Genomic DNA, 23,384 nt, shown 5'->3' with positions numbered 1-23,384 from the left:
TCCAACCCACCCACAACATGCTCCTGTCAAAGAAAGACAACACCATATTTAAACGCAAAAACAAACAAACAAACCAAAAAGTCAATTTTAAAAAAAAAAAAAAAAAGAAAGAAAGAAATAAGGTACAAAGCCAGGACACAACACCTTAAAAAAACATTTGGTTTTGATCAACTAAAAATGGGATTTTAATGTACAGTCACTTTGATATAATACTAATTGAAGAGACAAAAATTCATCATTAAAAAAAAAAAAAAAAAGAAAATTAAAAAAAAAAACAAAATACATTTTTTGAAAAAGCAAGTCCAGAATCAAAATCTCACAGGACTGAGCTTCAATACTTTGACAACTTGCAATATTTTGCCACCAGGGGATACCAAAGATATGAATATTTTAATGTACACAAACATATCAATAGGCTTCTCCAGACATACAGTTTAATTCAAAATATTTCATACAGAGTTGACTGAAAAAAAAAAAAAAAAAGGCTCCTCATAAGAATGTTTGTCAATGTTTTTTTTTTTGTTTGTTTTTGTTGTTTTTTTAATTTGCTGAGGCAAACCTCGTAATTCATTCAACATCATCGTCATCATCATCATCATCAAATATACATGATACACTGTTGAAATCAAGGATAAGATATTCTATAAAATAAAAAATAAAAAAAATGCCCCAATCCATAAACGCAATCGGTAACATGAAACATTGTGGCCTTGGAGGCTGCCAACATCGGTACAAAGTGCATATAGACAGCAGCATTACGGGACAGTGTGGGACGAGAACAAAGCTCGCCCAATAGGACCCAATCCTGTGAAGCAGACCAGTTTTAAGCGACAGGGGGGTAAAAAAACCATCCTTAAAGAAGGATGAAGAAAAAAAAACAAAAAACACTTGAGCTAAAAAAAAAAAACAAAAAAAAAAACCCCACAGCTGGGAGAGAACTTTTTTTTTTTTTTTGGCATACCTCAGTGTATATGCTGGGGCTTTGGGATTTCTATTACTGTGGCTGTCCTTCATGCTGCAGGATATGTAACTTACGCATTTTCACCGCTGTGACGCTAAATCGAGAGGAACGCGGTCGATATGGCAAATAAGTAAACATTACAACAACCGAATTGCATTCGAGGCAACCAATTCAGCACATGACATGGAAAGAAAAACAAAAACAAAAACAACCGCACATCTACTGAGTTGCCACACACCTTTGCCACTGTCTGCTTACAGTTTTTAAACACGTCTTTTTCTCCTCTCAGCATAGAGCCAGTTTCTTTTTTTTAACATGGCTGGCTTCTCTATCCGTCTACTCGGCTGATCCCACAACTATCACGTTAGTTGATTGTTGTCGTATCAAGTTGGATTATTTTTGCCTTTCATCCGAAAGTAACACATACAATTTCTCATAACAGAAGCTGTAGGCAGTTACTTTTAATCTGTGTAGAAGCTGCAGATAATTTTAATCTATGTAGAAGCTGCAGGTAATTACTCTGTATTTTACATGGATTAAGTGGTTTATATTACACATTTCAAACACAGAAGCTTTGTTCAATCAACCTACAGATGGGAATGAATATAAAAAAAAAAAAAAATATTTGACAAAAGTTGTAAAATGCTTACTTAAAAAAAAGTTAAAAGGAATTACTGAATAAATTATACTTTGTTTTGTTAGAAAACAACGGACAATTTTGCTCAGAAATGAACCAGTGAATCATCCAGAATAGGCACAATTTCAATGTAAAAAAAAAAAAAAAAAAAACAGCGAAAGAAAGAAAGAAAGAAAGAAAGAAAGAAAGAAAAAGGAAAACGAACACCAACGTTTGTTCTGTTATCCCACAGGTCATATGTACAATAATATAAAGTAACCTTTAGGGTCTAGGGATGGTAATAAAAAAAACGGCATGACCATGGAAAAAAAGAAGAAAAAAAAAACATCAAAAGAAAGAAACCACAAAAAGATTATGGCAGCAGCAGCAAAAATGAAGTTTCAAATGTTCTTGTTTTTGCATACAACTGTTTTCTGGATGTCATTACAAATCACTGTGATTACTGTGAGTATGTCGGCAAAATGATTTAAAACATTAAAAGAGTGCCATTTAGCTCAGAATTACTCAATATACACCATCAGTTTTGGCAACAAAAGTCTATATATCGTTTCTGGTTTTTTTTTTTGTTTGTTTGATTTTTTTTTTTTTCGCTTTCTTCTGTTATCATGATTGGGGAGCAATGTGGAAGCTAAATGGCTATGAATCCACTATTAACACGAAACATGATCCATTAATGTTCGATCAATCGATTTGCCTTTTGTGTGTGTGTGTGTGTTTGTGTGTGTCCTCAATTACATATCTATGATGATGACAAAATGTTTTTGAATAATCATCTGTCTCTGGTTTTTTTGTCTTTTTTCTTTTTGTTTGTATACAGTGTATGACGCTTGGCTGTAGGTCCTCAGACCATAGCTCTGTAAGGGCCCTGCATCTTAAGGAACTGGATGATGAAGGAGGGGCCACCGGCCACGATCTGGGGGGGCAGGTGACTGAGGGGGCAGTTCTCGATGCTCATGATGGACAGCTTGCTGCACAGAGCCAGCTCAAATGGCAGGCTGTGCAGGTTAGGGTTGTCATTCAGGTACAGCTCTTCAAGGTTCTCCAGAGTACCTGCAATGAGAGAGAGAGAGAGAGAGAGAGAGAGAGAGAGAGAGACAGACAGAGAGGGGGTGGGGGGAGAGAAACAGAGAGATGAGGGGAGGGAGAGAGAGAAATGGGGGGGGTAAGAGGTCATATACAGCCATTACAACACTATAAACAATTAAATGCTTAGATACCAGTGCATTAAACTATGAAAGAGGACTAGTAACATTTTAGATATCTCCAAGATACACTCAAAACAGCAGTTATATATAAACAAAGGTTGTCTCAGTAAGAGGGCTTCCTATTTATAAAACCGTTCATAACTTCCTAACTGAAATGAAGTCTTTCTGCATGTTTGACGCTTCACTAATACTGCCCCCTGGTGGCTGAGAAGCATTCCTTACCAATCTCCTCAGGCAAGTGCTGCAGTAGGTTCTCCCCCAGTCCCAGGTGGGTCAGGTTAGTCAGGTGACCTATCCCCCTGGGTAATGTGGTCAGCTGATTGTTGGTCAAGACAAGTTTCTGAATTGGAGAAAGAAAGAAGTCCACTATCAATATAAATCAAGCCTTTCCCGTTCAAATGAAGGTGCATAATAGACTGGCAGGAGTCTAGAAATGTTTGTAAGGATAAAGCGTATGTTATGGACCACTCAACATGTGAGCTCTGAGACTTTTCAAACAGATACAAGTTTTGGCCACAGAATACATAAATTCAGTGTCTTACCTGTAAGTCTTTAAGGTAGGCAATTTCATTTGGGAGGGATTCCAACTTGTTCTCCTCTAAGTCTAGCTCCCTAAGTTTCCGCAAGTTACCAATCCCATGTGGCAACTTCTTTAGAAGATTGTTGGACAGTATGAGTACCTGGCAAAAACCAACCAACCAAACAACCAAACAACCAAACAAACAAACAAGGTCAGAACTGTGAAGACAAAATTTCAGAAAAGTCTCATTTTCAGCAAAAACAAATGAGAGAGGGGGAGAGGGGGAGAATAAGCAGTGAAAACAGGACGTACTTCCAGAGACACAAGGCCACAGATATCCTCAGGGATCTTGGTGAGCTGGTTGGTGGCCAGGTTTAGCTCCACCATACTGGTCCAGGTACCAAAGTCAAGGGGGAGAGATGTGAGCTGGTTGTCCTGCAAGAGGATTTTTAAGCAATACCGTTAAAACACTTTTGTTAAATTTCGTAACAGAAACACGCGTAGCTGGTCTCTAGTCAGATTACGCTGTAACTGACAGATTGAGCCAAATAACATCATCTCACCATTCTACGAGTCATGTCCCGACTCATGAAATCACTGACAGGCATAAAATCATAAAATATTGTCAGGCTGAATCAAACACAAAACTAAAACAGCAATAAAAAAAAACAAAAAAAACCCAAACAAACAAAAGAAACACTTAAATCAAGACCTCCATTTAAGGGCGGACTGCAGTCTCATTTACAGATTCATTATTTCCCTTGTGGTCTTCCTCAGGTCTTTACCTTCATGTTGAGTTTGCTAAGGACCTTGGCCCTGGAGAAGATGCCAAAGGGGATCTTGTTAATTCTGTTGTGCTCCATGTTGAGAGAGTAGATGGTGGAGAACTGGGATGGGCCACCCACCGGGTACGACTGGAAACAGTTCCTCGCCAGTGTCAGACTGGTCAGGTTTACCAGACTAGAGAGTAGGCCCTGGAATCAACAAACACCGAGGTTCGGTAAAGCATAACACAGGGAACTCACCCGTGAAAACGTGCCTCAGGGGCGCGTTCCGAAATAACAACAATTCATCGCTTACGTTGGCTGCAAGTATTAACGTGCAGCCCTAGCATCAACACTGCACATCATCTCACCTCTGGTAACACTGAGATATTGTTGTTCTCGAGATTTAACTCCTCCAGTTCTCGGCACTGGGATAACGATCGGGGGATGGCCGACAGTCTGTTGTACCGCAGACCCAGACGATTTATGCTTGACAGATTGCCTGAAATGTTAAAACATGAGACAATCAGGACATTTACGATACATTCTATACTTGGCCCTTCCTGTGTAGGCATACACGGTTCGCCATTATGATTATTGGTGGTTTCATAGAACATACATATACATGGGTGCCAAATTCAACTAATATTAATGGTGTATGTATTGTAATTAAGCGGTAATGTTGAGAAGGGCACTGACCTATAGTTTCCGGAAGGTCCAGGAGCTCGTTGTGCTGAAGATCGAGATTGGTGATCTGTGTGCAGTTTCCAATCTCTTTTGGAAGGTGCTCGAGTTGGTTATGAGCCACATCCAATGTAATGAGGTTACACAGTTCCCCTGAAATTGAATGTAAGAATAAACACAAACAGAATCAGAAATGAACAGTGGACAACCTAAACCACAGGCCAAAGATGGAGACACAGGTGTAAGAAAGCTCTTACACGTTGATCTTATCACCGTACCTGGAATCTGACTTTACATATGACCAGGGTAGAAAAGGTTTGAGTTTGCCACTGAAATGTCGCATATTTGCGATACTCGTTCCAACTTTAGTCTACTCTTTGTTTGCAAGCTAAACCGCTGTTCACATTACAAAAGCGATGTTCCTGAATTCATCTAAAGTTGTTCACATCCCAGTGCTCTCCTGTTCCTGCAAATTCCACTTTGGTTCCATATCACATTTGTAATGTAAGCTTAGCTTTTATTCTAAGAATGTACAGTACACTGTCATAATATCTCCATGCCTTCACATCTGACGGTGACAATATGCTTAATTAAAAAGGATGCTTTCTATTTAAAAAAAAAAAAAAAAAAGATTGTTTAAGACTATTTGACTCTTTTACCTAGGCGGCGTTCGGCCCTTTTACTCACCTATCTCTGCAGGGAGCTGTTTGATCTTGTTCTCCCGAATGCTGAGCATGGTGAGTTTGCTGAGGTTCTTGATGTCCTTCTCCACGGCCGTGATGCGGTTGAAGCGCAGGTAGAGCGTGGTGAGGGACGTGACCCGGTACACAACGGCCGGGATCTCCCTCAGCTTGTTGTGCCGCAGGTCCAGCATCCGCAGTTTCTTCAGGTTGTCCAGCGAGTCCGGCAGGCTGGTCAGGGAGTTCTCGCTCAGGGCCAGGGTCACCAGTCCCGACAGGCATCCCACCTCGGGCGGCAGGCTCTGCAGTTTGTTGCTGTACAGGTAGAGTTCGGTCAGCTGGGTGAGCTCTTTGATGGAGGCGGGTAGGAGGTGGATGGATCTTTTTGACAGGTCCAGACGCGTGGAGTTCTCCTCCCGACACTTGTTCAGCTCTTTGATCACCTCGGCGTTGCTGGATTTCTTCCGCGCGCCCGGAGCCGGGTTCGGCCGTTTTATCGTGTTGTCCACGGAAAAGGCGACGGCCGGCGGGGCCCCGCCCGCGTCCTTCTTCCCCTCTTTGGTGTCTTTCCCTTTGGTTTTGGACTCTTTGCCATCCTTGCCAAAGCTGCCCGGGGTTTTGGCCTCCTTTTCCCTTTCTTTCCCAGAGGGACCCTTCGGGTCCTTCTCTTTGGAGTCTTTGTCTTTACCTAGAGTACTGCTCATGGCACCAAAGTCTTGGCCCAGTAGAACATGGGACCCTGTGTCTTTCTCTCTCTCTCTCTCTCTCTCTCTCTCTCTCGCTCTCTCTCTCTGTCTCGCCCTCTCGCTCTCTCTTCTTATTCGTTTGTTTCGTTTTCTGCAATCTTTAAAAATAAGATAAACAGGTGACGTTCCGAGGGGATGGGCGTTCACATATGCGTATGTTCATACATACCTGTGTATTCATTTAGATCAGGTGGGTGGGGCTTAAGCAGCCCTGTTGTTCAGAGAGAGTTAGAAGGCCATAGGAAAGAGCAGCCTTTGACGCAGCCTGTGTGGTGTGGTGTCTGCGATGAACCACATGCCTGTTTGAATTGCACGCAATCCCTGATCTGGGTTCAAGCTGGTTCAGAAGAGAAAGGTGGGAAGAGTTCTCATCCTTCAGATTTGGCTGTTGAATAAAACATGAAATGAGTGAAATAATTCAACTCCATCACCGCCTGTTATACACTGTCGATTCAAGAACAAAAAAAAACAACAAAACTTTTTCAGAGAGGAGTCCTCATGAGAAGTGCCCTTAAAACTTGTTGATAACCTTCAGAGAATCAAAGTGAACAGCATCGAATCAGCCTGGAATAAAGCATGGAATGTGAAAACGTGCAAACTCACACATTCACTTTCATGCATTCACTCACACACCAACCAAAAAGAAAATAAGGGGGGGGGGGGGGGGGGGGGTAAGAAAGGTAAAAAAAAAAATAAGGAAACTGTATTTATAAATGAATATTATAAATGAACTACCATATGGTACAGCCAACAAATACAATGCAGTCTAAACCCATAATACTAAAACTGGGAACAAACACATCTACAAAACTTGTGACAGCATTCATCCTAGCATCATGTTAGTATCCTGAGTGTGGATTATCACACTGAATTATCTCTGTACAGACAAAATATCATTTTATGGGCAAACTGATATGACAGTTCTATTACGACTGTGAAAGGGCCGTGATATAGTTACGGTTAGTTTAAAGACAACCATCAGCGATTGTAAAGACTAGCTATTCTATCGGTAATCAGACTGAGCTGAACAGTTGGGCAGCAGTAAGGTAAGGTGGATTGTTTTCCTAAACATTCAGCAGAGTGTGTGTATCCGTGAGGTTTTTTTTACTGTACAAACCCTTTTCTCTGGCATTTCTTAAATCCTGGCCCTAAAGCTGACAACTTAAGAGGTTAAAAGACATCTTTAGTGTTTGCTATATGCCTTTAAAAATCATCTACAAGCACAAATATGCCAGCAATGTATGTGCACATTAGCTGTGCACCCCACATCATTCAAGCAGATCTATAACAGGGCAGACATGGGAAGAATTTGAGTACAAATGCCGTGACATATTTGCTTTAGACCTAAACAAACAGAAATGAGGAGAAATCACTCAGCAGTCTATGGAACATCAGGTTCTTCCACTTAACATGAGACACACATACAGAGAGAGAGAGAGAGAGAGAGAGAGAGAAAGAGAGAGACGTTTGAATGACATGGACAAACAACTACATTTAAAAACCAAGTGTGGATTGCAAACTCGAGTTTCTCCACAGGAGAACAGCACTTAATCCATCCACAAACTCCGTTTTCCCTCATTCAGGGACACAGAAATAAGTAAAAAAAAAAAAAAATGTCTTTTAAGGAATAATAATCCTAATAACAATAATGAGAATACTAAAGACAGGGATTCTGGAGACCCAGACGTGGGATGTGTGTGACTGTGCATGTGGGTGAGTGAGCTCCGTTTCAGCGTGGGGCGCTGTGTTTTAGCGCTGGGATCACTGTGGAGCCGGAGCGTGCCTGGCTGCAGATCAGAGCCTCTCAAAGGTTAAAAACGCAGAGTGGCGTCTTTGGGAGCAGTCTTCAAAGCCCAGGCCCCCCCACAGGTCATAAGACCTTTATGGCAAAAAAAAAAAAGAGGGTCAATCTCCTTTCAAATAACAAAGACATTAAGGCCTAGGAGAGAAGCCTTAAACATGCCCGCTCTGGATCCTGGTTTTACACCGGTTTGTGGTAGAGTGATGATGTACGATCATTACTGGGAATATTGTGTAGGTTACGATAAATACGGGCGAATAGTCAGTTTGCCCTGACGCTGATGTCTCTGGGAAAGCCGAGAGAAGCAGGTCGTCCGGTGACAGTCTGTGACTCTGGTCACCATGTGTCACTACCCAGACCTGAAGAGTGTTAGCTTAGCTTAGCATACTTGGAATCACCTTAAGTTCAGACTACACTTGCCACCACACGAGTCATGCATTTCATCTACACATTAACACTTCATTTCACTATTCATCTATAAAGAGGTTTCTCTTAAAAACACATCCCTCCTCAAATTATGTACATCTGATTAGGTTTTTCAAAATGATTGTCTTTCTCTATGCTCATCCACAGTGAGTCTACAACACAGAGAGTAAAGCCAGGTGTGTTGCTTTATAACTAGGCAAAATTAGCCCTATGTAGTATTAACGCAACACTAAAGCAGAGAATAAGAATCAGGTAACAGTTTCAAAATAATCTAAATAGTGTCAGTAATAATAAGCGTCCATGACTTGCCCACATGAAAACACATGGTTAACTGTGACACATTCTGTACTCTGTTTTAACCCCAATGATTGTATGCTCCCCAAAATGTGTAACATACTTGTACTGCAGCATAAGTCCATACTTTTAAGTCCAACCTCTTTTCCTGGGTAATGTCCAGTGTTCCTTAGAGTTATATGCATGTGAGTTTTGCACTAGTGTTTCGGAGACTGGGACTATTTCTTGTCGGTTTTGAGTGTGCTTTGTTGATTGAGCAAATACATGTCAGAACTCTCATCCATCAGAGGAGACTAAAAACAGACAGACATCAGCAAATGAATAGCCAAAAAGCATATTCAACACATCATCATTTTAGAGATAAAATAAGGTCTAAAATATAAGGAAAGGGAACACCAACACATTTGGAAATGAACCAAAAACATGTTTTACCCTTAACTGTAATTTTAAAACAATAGAAAGATATCTGGGTTAAAATAAAAAAAAAAAGTGCTGCCTACTTAATATGCAGGTGACCGAGGAAGCTCCAGCTCTGCTTGCAAGAGAGAGAGAAAAAAAAATATCTAGTGGGCGATAAAATGTAGAACAGCACATAAGGGCAGAAGGGGTCAAACTGTGCAACTTTCTTTATACATGCCGATACGGAGGGAAAAAAAAAAGACATCTTACGTTCTGCTCTCCTCCTTTCAGATTCACGCGCTTGCCTATGCAAACTTGCAGTTAAACCAGATATGTCTCAAATTAATCCTGAAATTCCATCAAACTGCAATGCAGCCCAGGGCTGACCTTGACTTGAAAAAGAAGAAGCTAATGTCACTTCTAGTTACTGCATCCAGAAGAGGTCAGGGTTTTGAACAGTAAAGGGTATAAGTGTAAGATAATAAAGAATTTGAGTAACAGGAAGTCCCCTTTACGGCCAGATTGTGACTTTGCAAATATTTTTCTGTGTACAGTTTACACTTGTGGCTTTTCCAGCAAGTTAAAGGGAGATAGTGTTGTCTTACATAGAGAGCAAAGAGAAAAATCAACTGAACAAGACAGAAAAAAGGTGTGTGTGGGGGGGTTCATGGAGAGGACACTGGAAAGCAGAAAGCATCAAAAATGTTGTAAAAAGCAGATGTCTGATTGCACTGTAATGCTTTGAGTTTTTTCAGTAATTGCTCAATATGATATAAAAAGATGAAAAATGATAAACCATGGGCAGTTTACTTTCTATACCCCCATCAGGATAATAGCTAGCTGCTTGAATGACACAGGAAGTGGAGAACAGTGGTGAGTTAACACTCGCACAGAGGCCCAAGACTAAGTAGCCTAGTTTTTGATGTAATGCACATATGTAGCTGCACAGTAGTTGAATGTGTAGCTTTAACTGATATAGGGGGTTTGGGGAGGCTACACTCCATAATTAACAGTTTACAAAGTGCTGCGTGGGGTATATATGAGGTTTGCACGGCAGCAAGTTCAGACGTCGCTAATAGTAAACACAAACTCATCACCTAGCTTGCTTATACAGTGAAGTAAGATTGTGCATTCCATTTTACATGCTAGGCTTACACGGTTTTTGCCTTTCTAGTATTTTGGGTTAGGTCCAGACCTTGGTATGGCTAGCTTAGATGTTTATCTGATTCAGACAACGTGGCTAAGTGGCTCTGTTAAGTTAACAGAACGTTATATTCTTTCTGACCAACGTCATTTCATTCGCGGTTTAATTATTTATTATACCAAATGTTTAAAGTCTTTCTTGTCAGTAACAAGCAAGACAAAACTTACGATTTATCACATATACGACTACCTTAGCCATGGCAGCCAGCTTGCTAAATCCTGAAGGCCAACATCTATGAAAGCAACTTCCCACCTACTATCAAACACTTTTTCGAGAAAACAAGCAGTAATCGACAGCATAAGGATATTAAGCAATCATTTATCGTACTTATGTCTCGTGATCGGTTCAGTGATTACCTGTTAATGAAAATTACACCTCACATCCCAAAAATACCCACTGTCGACTTAATACGTTTTGACTATGATGTTACTAGTCGGGCTCTTACACTTAGACACCAAGCTTATTTTAGAGGACACCGTTAAATACTGTAAACAGGTACATCGTAAATACTGTACCTGAATAGTATTTTCCCCCCGTAAATGTTCAGATGCTAAGGGGTGGCTATCAACCTCAGCACGGTTAGCAAATAGCCACCCTACCGTTTCACTGAGCTAACGCTAACATAGCATGTTCGTTAGCAGCCAAGTCATTAGCTATTCATAAATAAACCTATGTGCTTTCAGAAAAGCTTTTATATATATATAAAGCTTTTATATATTTGTATGTATGTATATATGTATATATATATATATATATATATATATACCAAGCTGAAAGAATAGACTGGAAGAGCATATGTCACAATTATAAAAAAAAAAAAAAAATACATATAGATAATTTATATATATAAATACAAATATATGATAAGTCAGCAACAGATGCTTAGCTCACAAAAAATGAAATCTGATTTATGTTAGAATTGGTAATGTAACTTCTCCTCGCAGTGCCTTTTTTAACCGACCCGAACATTTAACTACACTCGTATAGAAAACAACACCCTAATAACCAAAGATGACAGCCTGTACCCACAATTTCTTTGCTAGGCCCTCCTTTTCGGGCAGCTGTCATCCGTAAAAACACCATTCCGAACAGTATGAGCTTTATATGAGCTTTAACTGGGTTAACTGGTTTTGACAAATGTGCAGGAAAAGCTCTCAGCCCTGCTGGTGAACTCACACCCATAAAGGTTTGACCATTTTGGGACATATCATGCATTTGTTTACTGTTGGACACACTTGGGCGGCTTGAGATACATTCCGTTAGCTCTCTTTTTGTGCTAGCCAGCAGAATATGAAGAGGAAAAAAAGAAAACACATTCTCTCTCGCTCTCTCTCTCTCTCTTTCGCTCCCTCTACACACTCACGCTCGCACGCGCGCCCGCGCGCACAAACACATACACACATACACACGCACACACACACATACATACATACACACGCACGCACACACACACACACATACACACACACACACACACAGATCGGCCATTCCGGAGCTGAACAAAAGAGTGTATTCTTATTAAGCCCTAATTCAAAGACAACGCTGAATCAGCTACCATGATAGGTGGCTGACAAAGAGCGACATGTAATGGTACTGATATAAGCTGCGTGTCGTGTGTAATTAAATGGTAAAATGTGTATAGTAATAGAACTGTTTTACCTTCAGAGGTGTGCCTCCGCCATCCCTTTGCTTCCTCCTCCTTTCCTACACTGCTACAGCGGAGCGGTCCCCTCCCCTGCCATTACACTGCGTCACACTCACGCCATCACTGGAGTATCGCGAGATTTCAGGAACAACAACAGCAAATAAGGTGTACACTAATATTTGGACAATATAGTCTGCTCATTATACCCAGTGAAATTTCTTGATGGTAACTGGAATTATATGACCCTTGAAATAGTAAGCAGAAAACTGATAAAAATTGTGGACATTTTAGAGGCTCCACACGATTTACAAAAAGATTTTCTCTTAGTGGCATGAATTGATGAAAGTGTTTATAGCCGTTAAATTTGCCTTACACACATATATATGTCTGTGTGTGTGTGTTTATTTGCATTTGAATGTATTGCATCTGAAATAACCAATACATTTCCAACAAACTTAAGATTTCATGGCTAAGGTACACACAGGGCGTTATAACAAAATAGGTACAAAATATGCAATTTTATTTGAACAGTGCAACTCTGAAGTGCATTACCCAGTCGCCAATAAATTGTTTTTATTTTTTCCATCTAAAAATGTGCGTTGTTGTCAAAGAGAGTTACTGTTTGCGTTTCTTTTCAAGGGTTACTGTTAATGTGGTGACGCGAGGCGGCAGCAGTGTGCTGTGTCAGAGGAAGACATAACCGGAAGTTCGTAACCACGGAGAAAGCTAAAGGTAATAGACGGCCCAAACCACTTTAAAATCTGCGTGGCCTGTGAAGGTAACGTAAATGCTTTAGGTGTGATTTGTTTATTTTGTCGGTATCATCATAAAACTGAGAAAAACTTGTGAATAAACTTTATGTGTGGTATTGTATTTTATCGGCAGTGGATAATCAGTTAGCTAGTTAGCTGTGTCAGCTGAGAGGGCATGTAAACAGATGTAGTTAAGAGTATTAGCTAAAGGTTACTAGTGGTTTAGATGGGTCAGACAGTTAACAAATCCACCTTAGCAAAATATCCACGTTCTCAGAATTCTGTGGAGCTCATTCGAAACTTACAAAGTGTTGCCTGACAACTTTGGTGATAGTAAGTAAAACACATAACTGTTGTCCATTTATTTTGTAAACAGATATTAAGGGAAGGAACGATGCCCGAAGTGAAGACAATGTTTAGAGAAGTTCTGCCAAAACAAGGTAATTGCTTTAAAAAAGAAAAAAGGATTTCACTTTATGTTAAGAAACGTTATATTCTCCGCCTCACGGATTTTAACCGGTTTTGCTGGTTTATACCTATACAGGACAACTCTCTATGGAGGATGTTCCTGCTATGGTACTGTGTAAGCCCAAACTGTTACCACTGAAGTCGGTTACTCTGGAAAAGCTGGAGAAAATGCAACATGAAGCTCAGGAACTTATTAAACAACAGGAGATGGCGCTGAGGGAACAACAACAGCAGCAACAGGACCAACCGTAGTTGGGACACTTTTTAAAGGATGAAGTATGCACTTCCATCACAACCTAATATCAAAACATATCATTGTAGTTCAAATTCATACCTGTTAGCAGGCTTTGAAAAGCGCCGTAAGAATGTGAACTCTGAGAGGTTTTTTATTGTATGGACTTGATTAAGTATGTAGTTTGTGTTTGCATAGTTTGGCTTAGTTGTATAGCTATTTATTGTACATTACTTTTTTGTAGCTGTTGTTTGGAAAGCCTTTACTGCATGTGTTACAGAGAATGATGGTGGAATTCAAGGGTGTTTTGAAAGAACACTTAATTCTGGAATGTTAAAATGAAAACAGTTATAACTGGCTACGCTCTTCAGTGGCAAAAGTATATTTAGGCTTTAACGTCCGAGTCATGACGTGACCATCTATTAACAATATTTAAAGTGTTTGCAGTGAGCTACCTGGGGGTATTCCAAGTACGCGATTTAGTAACTAACACAGCTAAGTTAACTCAGAGTAAGCAGTAAACCTCCTAGCAAAACAAAGCCATAGAGCTCTTCTATTAGGAGGTTTACCACTTACTCTGAGTTAACTTAGCTGGCTTAGTCACTAAACCACGTACTTGAAACACCCCCCTGGTTACCTAGGCAGCGATAAACCAAAGCACTGCTAATCGGTTCTTTGTTTTTATTTTTGTTTTTTTATTGCCTAACATTACTCTGACATGAGAACTGCTTAAAAAGAAAAACAACACACAACACTATGACAGAAGAGGCCCGGAGCAGTTACAAAATTAAGCTGTTTGATCCCATTTACCTACCTGGAGTATTACATAAACCATTTTTAACTGACCTTGTTCTTCTGTGGCAAACGTATATTTCCTCTTTATACAAATGGGTCTCACCATTTCAAGCTAAAACATACATTTGTTTTTGTAATATACACTATTTAAACCATTACCCAAACCTTAATATATTTTTGTAGAATTGTACCCAGCATGGCAAGTATAAATACAGAAACGTTGATTCGCATCCCATCTCTTCTGACCAAGATATGAAAACTGTTGGTTTTTGTGACTTTGCATGTTGTTGAAGAAATAAAAAAAAAAGCATTCATTCCATGTATTCAGTGACATTTCAGTTATAAAGCTGTTCCTTCAACATTTGTGTTTCTGTTGTTTCTTTGATATTTGAGATCAAATTCAGACAGAAAAGCAACAGTTCACATATTGATTCACATATTTTCCTGATTCTTTATCCTTTTAAATGAAATTGTCTGAAGAGGGATGTATCACTTCTGAACTAATCTTAGCCAAAACAGTTACTGTTATTTATGTAAGAGCTTTGGGCTCATTATTGGCTGATTTTAAGACAAATTAATGTAGAAAAAAAAGAACCACTCAGTCCGACATTATTTTTGACAATTTAAATGACATGGGGAACATATTGCTCTTTTTCATATGTCAGCAAAGTATTTTTTTTATTAAAACACTATAAAGTATGTTTATTTTATCATTGTCCTTCAAAAGTACCACGGTAATCAAAATTAACCACTCATTTTTTTTCAGTTATTTATTATGTAACCATTTTAACCAAAGAGCAAGTAAGTACATTTGGTAGATTTCACATATCAGTGCTCTGAAATATAAAAATAAATGTTTTTGACACTTTTTTTGTGAAATGATCCCAATTGGTTTACATTGCTCTGCACCTCACTTTTTTGTCAGGTGCTTTTAGGTATGACATCATTGTAAGACAGAGGGGGTGGGGGGGGGGGGAGAAAAAATCTAAATAAACAAACAACAACAACAACAAAAAATCAAACTCTTGTCATGGTATAGAAACAGCAGCCACCAGGGAGAAAAAGAAACATCTTTTGAACCAACATGTTTCCTTACATAAAGCTTTATACAGGAAAAAAAAAAAAAAACCAAAACAAGTGAAATTTATACAAACACTGCTGTGTGGGCAAAGGGTGTGGCAGTGAACTCAACGATACAAAACATGGAATGACTCTTTTTAAGAGCAGGCGTGGCACTTTCTTAGCTTACCTCACACAACTCAAGACACACCATCAGAAGGTATGTCTCCACGTCTCTCCCTCCATTCAAAAAGTGCCGTCTTGATTCAGTTTTACGTATACATTCTTCATTGACGTGAGGGAAGATTTTTTTTTTTTGTACCTAGATCTTTGTGACAAATAAGTATGCAGGTTGGAAAAAAAACCCCCCCAAAATCCAGTTTCTGAAATATGCCTTCCGTAAAACGGCGCCCAGGAGAGAGACCAGAGGGGAATCTCAGTAGCTCTCGAGTTTTAGGCGCCCGCCGTCTCCTTCGCTCACAAACCTCTTTCGCCCTCTGTTAAAGGGATGAAGCACAGGAAACAAACAAATGTATTAACAAACACTGCTGACTTATGTGAAATCATTTTTCAAATGAACTCAAATGAAATGAAAATTTTTACTCTGTGAATCCTTTAACCTGGAAAGCACTCGAAAAGTGTTATATAAATAAAATTATTATTATTATCATCATCATCATCATCATCATTATTATTATAACTCTTGCTATGTGTCTTGCTTATAACAGCACATTCTAAAAAAAAAAAAACTAGGCTGAATTATATGATTCACATTATATTATAATACAGGTAAAGCAGAAGGTAAAGTAATCACTAAAAACATCTGCTCACTGTGCCACAGTGAAATAAGTGAATCTTACCTACAGGGACAAAGGTCTCTCAGGTTTTTGTTTATGACTCCTGCATTGTAGCTCTTCTCCACAAACTGCTCCAGTAATGAGTATGCACACGGGACATCAATGTTTATGTCAGCGATATCCATGTAAACTCGTTCATAACCCTATGAAAGAGAGTGGACACCACTGTTAGCAGAGCCACATTAACAGGGAATATTAAAGCAAGATGGACATAATCAATCTCACCACTAGGTGGAGCCTTACCCTTCTCATTTGGTCTACAGTTAAAACAGATGAAACCCAGAGAGATTTCAGCAGCTTCAGAATCATTTGCAGTGTTCTGTCACCTTTGGACTCCAGCACCATAATTATTGCCTGAAAAAAACAAGAACAACCAAAACAGTTATTTCAGTTCAATTCAACTGAATACTTTGCGTTTAAATGTAAAAGGCAATAAGTACATATGCATGTTCTGTGCTTTAAGGAGGAAATTGGAGTAAACAATAGTCCTTTGGAATTAACGATAATTCTCTTAATTAGTACCTCGTAGACAAACTCGTGATGAAAATGAGGGACCTCTAATTCCCTCAAACATCGTTCTGCCTCGACGGTGTCTCCTGACAGGAGGTACTCCTTCAGCAACAGGTTAACCTGCAAACATCATTTAAAAAGAAATAAAACACTGACATCTCTGCTCATGACACACAGACACACGCATGGTCTTTTTCTACATGTGCTATAGTACAAATGAACCCCAAGTTAGTCCACGAACTGAACTATAAACGCATCATTTTACACAGTTACAGAATTCCATGTCATCCCTTGAGCTGATAATCGTGTAAAATCTGATAATAGGAGAGGCGTGTGCTTTCTACGGGAAAAGCGGTGGTGTGTTCTCACTTCTTTGATGAGTTGTGTGACTGGCCTTTGGCCTCCTCCTGATCCCCAGAGGTTGTCGATGCGGAGTCCGCCCCTGCACATTTTCAGCAGCACCGCCGCCCGGTCCAGAGCCGCCCTGTCAATCAAACACGCTTCCGTCAAGGAACATCCCCTCACACTCCCTCAACAATAAACTGGAACTTTTTTTTCCCCCCCTAACAAAGAAACAGGTTCTTCATCAGCACTTCGCGTTCCGAAGATCTTATGGTTAAATCGTTCCAGGAGTCTAATGAAATGCGTTATCGTTTTATATGTTCATATCCATTCGCCCCTAATACGTAAGTCAATGTCTTGCCACGAGCCTGTTCCCAGTTACCTGGCATGCTCGCAGTCCACTCTTCCTTTGTATCCCTCAATGTAGCTTTTGGACAGGATATTATCTCCCACAGCTCTGGCAATGAACTGCCCAACAAGCTGAAAGACAAAATGGAAAAAGCACCATTCTCAGTGCACTGCCACTGAAAACCAAGTCTCCGTACTTACATAACAAGGAATGCTTTTTTTTCTCCCCCCCCCCCCCCCCTTCCTTGTAATCATTTTCATCTCTTTGATCCACCCACTGAACCAGGCCCGAGCGTTCTGATGTGGTGGTTACTTCAATCCTCTACCAAGTAAGGAGCGGAAAACCATTCCTCACAAAAGCCAGCAGCACAGCATTTGGCTGGGCTTGGGTTAAAATGAGTCAGTTCTGGTTTATTTCCCCCCCATCTGACATGAGGGCAGTTTATCAGAAGGGCAAAAACCAAGGCCTTCTGTGGTGACTGAGAAAAATCTTTAAAAAAAAAACATGAAATGCTTCATAACGTAATCGTTGTGTAGTGTTTTCCTTTTGACGCCCGGGCTGTCTCGCTGTGTTTGTTTATGTTGGGCACATCCTGTGACCCGACTGTGACGAGGTGAAAAAGCTAGCCTGGCTGTCCCGAGGCCGAACAAAGCTGAACGCCCGTGGAAGAGAAGAGAGGGGCCAGGCCGAGCGTGTGCTGAGTGAGCGTTTTGCCGACAGTAAGCACAAAGGCCTGAACTGAAAAGAGCTGAAATTTCTCTCTAACCGGTCGTGCCATCGGAACAACGGCCACGCTCAGCAAACACGTGCACAGACCGCTGTGTACTTCCCCTGTTAACCACAGCCTGTGTCTATAACATGACAAACTGTTCTCTCTCTCTCACACACACACACACACTCACACTCACAAACATACACAACCCTACAGCGCTAATGCACTTACAAAGACCTCACATTAGAAATACAGAGAGAGACAAAACAGATGCACTTCAAGGCATTATTGCTAGAAAACTGCTCGATTAATCAAAAGCAAAAGGGAAACCACTTTTTTTGTTGTTCGTTTTATTTCAAGTCAGCGGCTCACAGGCCTGTGAATCTAATTCAGCAGTGTTCTAACCCATCACTGACACTCTTCACTCATCTAACCTTAAACCAGACTGATGAGAAACCGTTTCACTGAAATTAGTCCAGCTGGCTTTTCAGAGTCAGACTGAAGCATTACTCTGGAATTATAGGCTTCCAAAAATGTGGTGGAATTAAAAGGATCGGTTACTTCTCAAGCCAAATTGGGTGGGCAAACATGGGACAGGAAAAAAAGTAAAGAAAAGAGGAGTGTATAGTCCTGTGAGATGTTGCGATCCTAACCAGTGTGTGACCGTGACTCCTCTGTGTGTGTGTGTGTGTGTGTGTGTGTGTGTTCACCTGAGGAGCATCTGGTGTGTCCAGCACCAGGTCGGGAAGCTCTCTCAGGAGCTTATCGAAGGAGCTCTCCACGTCGGTGCGGGTCAGAACCCGGCCGCACAGGTCAGAGAGCAGGCGAGACGTTAGCTCTCTGTGACTGGCTTTGGCCTCCAGGGCCAGAGACACAGCCAGCATCGGAACGTCACTCCTCATGGAGCCCAGATTAAGGCCCTCCAACAGCTCCTGCAAGGAAATACATCAAACAGCAATGCAACATCAAACAGCCATGAGAGAGAATCCACACAGTAAAAAAATGCAGAACAGGTTACAGTAGATTATTATTATTTCCTAAATACCCAACCTGTACAGCGCTGGGTTTTTTGCACATTTGAAGAAGTACATATATATATATATATATATATATATATATATATATATATATATTATATAAAATATTTGGGTTTTTTTGGTGAGCATGGAAGTGTGTACTTTCTATTCTTTTCACTCAGTATCACCTAGGACTGTACCCAGACAAACTTTAAAACAAGAGTGAGCTAGTGAAAAAGGAGTACTATACAGCCTCCTCTCTTGGCAGCTCTATGACACAGAGGTAATAAAAACGTCTCATTATCAGTTGTAAACGGATAGCTTACAGTCACTAGACCAAACACCGGTAACAACAACACACACAGTCCTTGTAAATCTGCAAACAAGTCAACTGCAGTTTCATAACAGGGCAGTTTTTGACACTGCAAGTATCAGCCAATCACATCAGCTCCGCCAACCAGCCAATCAAAACCTCTCTATTCAAAACAGCTGTAGTAAGAGAGACACTGCCAGTGAAACTCTATGGTCATAGAGCTTACCGCAACTTCGTTGGAGTCCCCATGCTCAAAGTACTCTTGAACAATGGGAGTGACTGTCTTTTCAAAGCTCTCCTCGTCCAAGGGGAGGACCACTGTCTCATACACACAGTTCTCCTGTTTGGAAAAGACAGAAAAGGCCATTAAGACCACAGCTTTCTGCTGAGCTCTTCGAGTAAACCTCCAAGAATAGTACGTAAGTAGAAGTTGTAGGGGAGAAAACTGTATCTTACCTGGTCTTCATCATAATTGGGGTCCCTGACATCTACTTCATCCAGGTCATACACCTCTCCAGGAGTCCCCCAAACCCCTTTACCTCCTGCACCACCTGTGTGTGTGGGCAAGATGCCAAATTCATCCGTCAATAAAAAAATTTATTCCAATACACCAAAATAACCAGCTTATAGGTTGTAATCTGTCATTTACTCTTCAACAGTGACTGTGCACGCTAGACACGCGAAATGAAACCTAAAGGTTTCAGAATGGAGAGATATTGAAAGTCTATACAGCTGTTTGTCCACAGAGCTACGGTGAAGTATCCTGAGCTCTCATGTGACATGTGAAGAAAAAAAAAAACACACACACACGCACACAGACTCAAAGGAACATGCAGTTCCGGACAGTTCTAGCAAGTTGAACAGGATGTCCTCTGTATGTGTAAAATAAGCCTGGAAACCAACTCACAAAGGTGTTTTCTTTTCACCAAAAAAACAGAAACCAAACTCCTATCGTTGGGTTTCATGCTCAGTGCCTGCTAAAAAGCCCCAACCACAAAAACCGAGGCCAGGGGTAAAGTACAACTATGTCTGCACAATCCATCTCACAATCAAAAAACAGGTATGCATCAGTTTCAGTATTACACCTTAAGACAGGGCACCGCCCAAAAAATCGCCTCTTTCACTTCTTAAAAAAAACCCATGCAGCTGAGCAAGTGTTTCTGTTTTGACTGCAAGACAGTATGGGTACTGGTTGCCCTGAGGTGCAGGTGATGGCCGATTATAAAAATAACCAGAGCGTTGAAATAACAGGGTTGGTAAAGAGCCTGATGAGTCTTAAATATACTTCTGCAACTGATTGTTGCTTTTGCAGACGACAGTTTGCCGTGGTGCTGCTTAAGTTATTGCCTGCTCCTCCCACGTTATTAAAGAGAAATCTGTGACAGTCAACTTCCTGTCATCTTTTTCTTCCCCCCCTTAAACTGGTGCCTTTTATTGCTCCGAGTTAAAACCCTACATGGTGACAGATATCACAGATTTGAGACTCAGACAAAGCCACATCTGTTCATGTCCGCAGAGACAAGCTGCAAACCTTTTAAAGAGATGTTTTCCTAAAGCAGATTTCCTACATATTTAAGTCTCTCTGCTGTAGGCCTAACACGTACAGGCTATTCCTCTATATTTAGTTCTGTCGACTACACTACACCCAGTAGTACATACTGTCCCTGCACTGCCCTCAATCACCATTTTTTCTCTTTTTTTTTGCAGCTGGAGTAACAGTACAGAAACTTCAGCCTAGCCCTGACTTTAGCGTGCAGTCATCCAGGCTGGTAGTGTTGTTACATAACTCAGAGGGGGTGGACACGGTGCAGAGCAGTTACAAAACTAACGAGTCCAACACGAACCGATTTAAGTGACAGCGTTCTGTCACATTTTGGCGTGAGCAAGACACCTGACGGACCAAGTGCAGGGGGTCAGAGTCTGACGGTACTGTAATCTCTAACAACACAGAGAAATCTGCTCTGAAAAAAAAAAAAAAATCTGCAAAAATGCGTGAGGTGATCAAATATAGTCAGGGGATATTTATAGGATCTGATCCAGTTTCCTGTTCTGCACAAACTGACGTCATGCTGCACCAAAAAGCAAAACGGTTTCATTATTTCTATAAAAATACAAAAAAAAATAAAAGCTTTAAAGAAATGGCCTAAGAGATGTGCCTTCACTCTATGGCCAAAAAAAAAGATTTAAAGGCCGTTTTTGTGGCTCTGGTCTGTTTGGTCAATTCGGCCTGTTAGCACTCAGAGCATTCAGCCTCTAATGGAAAATTCCAGAACAGAAGCCAGGGGAAGATAAAGGAGATGCGTTTAAGTTGGTGTGAGCAGCTCTAGTCTGTCTTGCCATTTGTTTACAGTCTAATTGGTTTACGACCACAGATGCCGCTTAAAAGCAAATGGTCTGTCGCCTGTCAGCTTGGGACCTCTCAGAGAGGAAAGAGCTGTCTTAAGTTATGGCAAAATAAAAAAAAAAAAAAAAAAAAAAGCTTGCATCACATCAATCACACACCTTCCCAATTCTTATACTGCTTATGATAACATTATAATAAAAGTACCTTTCTTTGGCTGGCCTCTTCCTTTCCCCAGGCGAGACCTCCTGTCCAGCAGCTTGCCCTTCGGACTAGTGGGGGACACGATCAAGCCACGGACGACGTCTCCATTGTCACTGAGAGAATCCCCCCTCCCGGAGTCCCGGGAGGAGTTTTTCCTCAGACGTCTCTTTGCCTTGGCTTTGAGACGAGCTTCGTGGATGCTGGAGGTGGGAGCGGATATCCAGTTCCCATTGATTTCATTGTCAATCTTTCTGCTGTTCAGCCCATTCTCCTCTTCCCCAGACAAAAACGAGTCGCTCAGATCGTCTGCCTCTGCAGGGGGGGGGGGCAGTGCAGATTCAATGACAATAGGGTTAATTCATAGTCAGACGCTGGGGGCTAACCACAGCAAGCATCCAAACTAGGGCATAATATGTCAATGCACTGGACAGAAGGGAGATGAATCAAATAGTTGGTGGTTATAGCAGAGGCTACTGTAAAAAATGAAATAAGAGTTTTAAAAATAAGAAAAACACCCCAATTTCAGCCTGGTACTAACATCTGAGGTAAAGACCTTTCTATGTATGACATACTGTGCATTTATATAAAATATGGGTCCTAACATTGTGTTCAGGAAAAAATACTACTTATTAAAACAACACACCCCCAGGTTTGTTGAGGTACCTCAAATGATTGTATAGTCCCCCAAAACAGGTCACGTATGAACGACTGTATGTAATGTCACTACAGGTCCTTTTACATCCACCAGACTGAAAAGATGAGAAAGCAAATGATAAATCTTAAACATGAAGTAACTTACCGACTGGGTTGGAGTTGAGCCATGCCTCGCATTCGGTTGCCATGGTTCGCAAATACGTGATTTTTGTTGTCAAATATCTTACAGTGGATAAACTCCTGCGCGTTACACCTTCGACACTGGCGGACAAATAAAATGTCGTTAAAATCACTTGCCCGGACATGTCCAGTAAAACTTGCCTCCCTGTCACAGCGCTAATAGCTGGACAAAAAAAGGTCCCAGCAAATGTTTGCAGGTTAATTCAAGATCCCAATCGCTTGTTTTCATCTGATTGAACAAACGCAGAATAAGAGAACAAGCCTAGATGTCTGCATGTTTACACACCATCGCAAAATCAATGTTTCGGAAACAGCGTTTGTAACTTGATTCTAGTCTTTTGCTTGTTGAATTTGAACATCGGGCTAAACATAACTCAAAAGTCTTTGATCTAACAACTTGCCATTGACATTCAGTTAAATTTACAACATAAACAAAGCCCTGGAGGAAATTTAAGCTCCGCTCAGCGGATGGATGTAAATCTGCTAAAATGTAATATATTACCGTGAATCACGACAGCATTCTAAAACTGCATTTACCTGCTGTGCAAAATGAAAGCAGATAGATAAAAACACTTACCTGCTGCGTAGCAGGCTTCTGGTTAATATGTGCCTTCGTTTTGCTGTTGTTTTTGTA

At 40.7% G+C, this 23,384-nt stretch overlaps 2 protein-coding genes across 4 annotated transcripts; both read right to left on the bottom strand.

Moving 5' to 3' along the window:
• Positions 1–1,996: 1,996 nt before the first annotated feature.
• shoc2 (SHOC2 leucine rich repeat scaffold protein) lies at positions 1,997–12,029 on the bottom strand. The gene is made up of 9 exons (XM_030781500.1): positions 11,981–12,029; positions 5,459–6,582; positions 4,787–4,924; positions 4,459–4,589; positions 4,109–4,297; positions 3,636–3,758; positions 3,346–3,483; positions 3,026–3,143; positions 1,997–2,648 (listed from the first exon to the last, which is right to left on the bottom strand). Exons 2-9 carry the CDS (start codon positions 6,153–6,155, stop codon positions 2,440–2,442), a joined length of 1,743 nt encoding a protein of 580 aa, XP_030637360.1. The 5' UTR covers positions 6,156–6,582; positions 11,981–12,029; the 3' UTR covers positions 1,997–2,439.
• Positions 12,030–15,198: 3,169 nt separating this feature from the next.
• Positions 15,199–23,384, bottom strand: pdcd4b (programmed cell death 4b). 3 transcript variants are annotated; one of them, XM_030781509.1, is made up of 12 exons: positions 23,328–23,384; positions 22,716–22,831; positions 21,920–22,228; positions 19,828–19,922; positions 19,598–19,711; positions 18,753–18,974; positions 17,364–17,461; positions 17,009–17,123; positions 16,652–16,759; positions 16,373–16,483; positions 16,133–16,272; positions 15,199–15,769 (listed from the first exon to the last, which is right to left on the bottom strand). In XM_030781509.1, the coding sequence occupies exons 2-12, from the start codon at positions 22,756–22,758 to the stop codon at positions 15,709–15,711; spliced, it is 1,416 nt and encodes a 471-aa protein (XP_030637369.1). In that variant the 5' UTR covers positions 22,759–22,831; positions 23,328–23,384; the 3' UTR covers positions 15,199–15,708. The 3 variants fall into 3 exon arrangements, with proteins under 3 accessions (XP_030637369.1, XP_030637367.1, XP_030637368.1); XM_030781507.1 differs by lacking the exon at positions 23,328–23,384 and having other exon boundaries at positions 22,716–22,999; XM_030781508.1 differs by lacking the exon at positions 23,328–23,384 and having other exon boundaries at positions 15,679–15,769; positions 16,137–16,272; positions 22,716–23,002.

This window comes from Chanos chanos, chromosome 8, assembly GCF_902362185.1.
Source record: "Chanos chanos chromosome 8, fChaCha1.1, whole genome shotgun sequence".
Lineage (NCBI taxonomy): Eukaryota > Metazoa > Chordata > Actinopteri > Gonorynchiformes > Chanidae > Chanos > Chanos chanos.
Note: the sequence above shows the minus strand (reverse complement) of the source record. Positions and strands in the feature narration are given on the sequence as shown.

Coding starts and splice junctions, on each gene's coding strand:
- shoc2 (XM_030781500.1), bottom strand. CDS start 6,155: ATGAGCAGTACTCTAGGTAAAGACAAAGACTCCAAAGAGAAGGACCCG. Junction 4,925..5,458: donor ACAGCTCCCTGCAGAGATAG/GTGAGTAAAAGG, acceptor ATTCAATTTCAG/GGGAACTGTGTAACCTCATT. Junction 2,649..3,025: donor GCACTTGCCTGAGGAGATTG/GTAAGGAATGCT, acceptor CTCTCATTGCAG/GTACTCTGGAGAACCTTGAA.
- pdcd4b (XM_030781507.1), bottom strand. CDS start 22,875: ATGTCCGGGCAAGTGATTTTAACGACATTTTATTTGTCCGCCAGTGTC. Junction 19,712..19,827: donor CCAATTATGATGAAGACCAG/GTAAGATACAGT, acceptor TTTTCCAAACAG/GAGAACTGTGTGTATGAGAC. Junction 16,484..16,651: donor ATCACGAGTTTGTCTACGAG/GTACTAATTAAG, acceptor TGTTTTTTTCAG/GCAATAATTATGGTGCTGGA.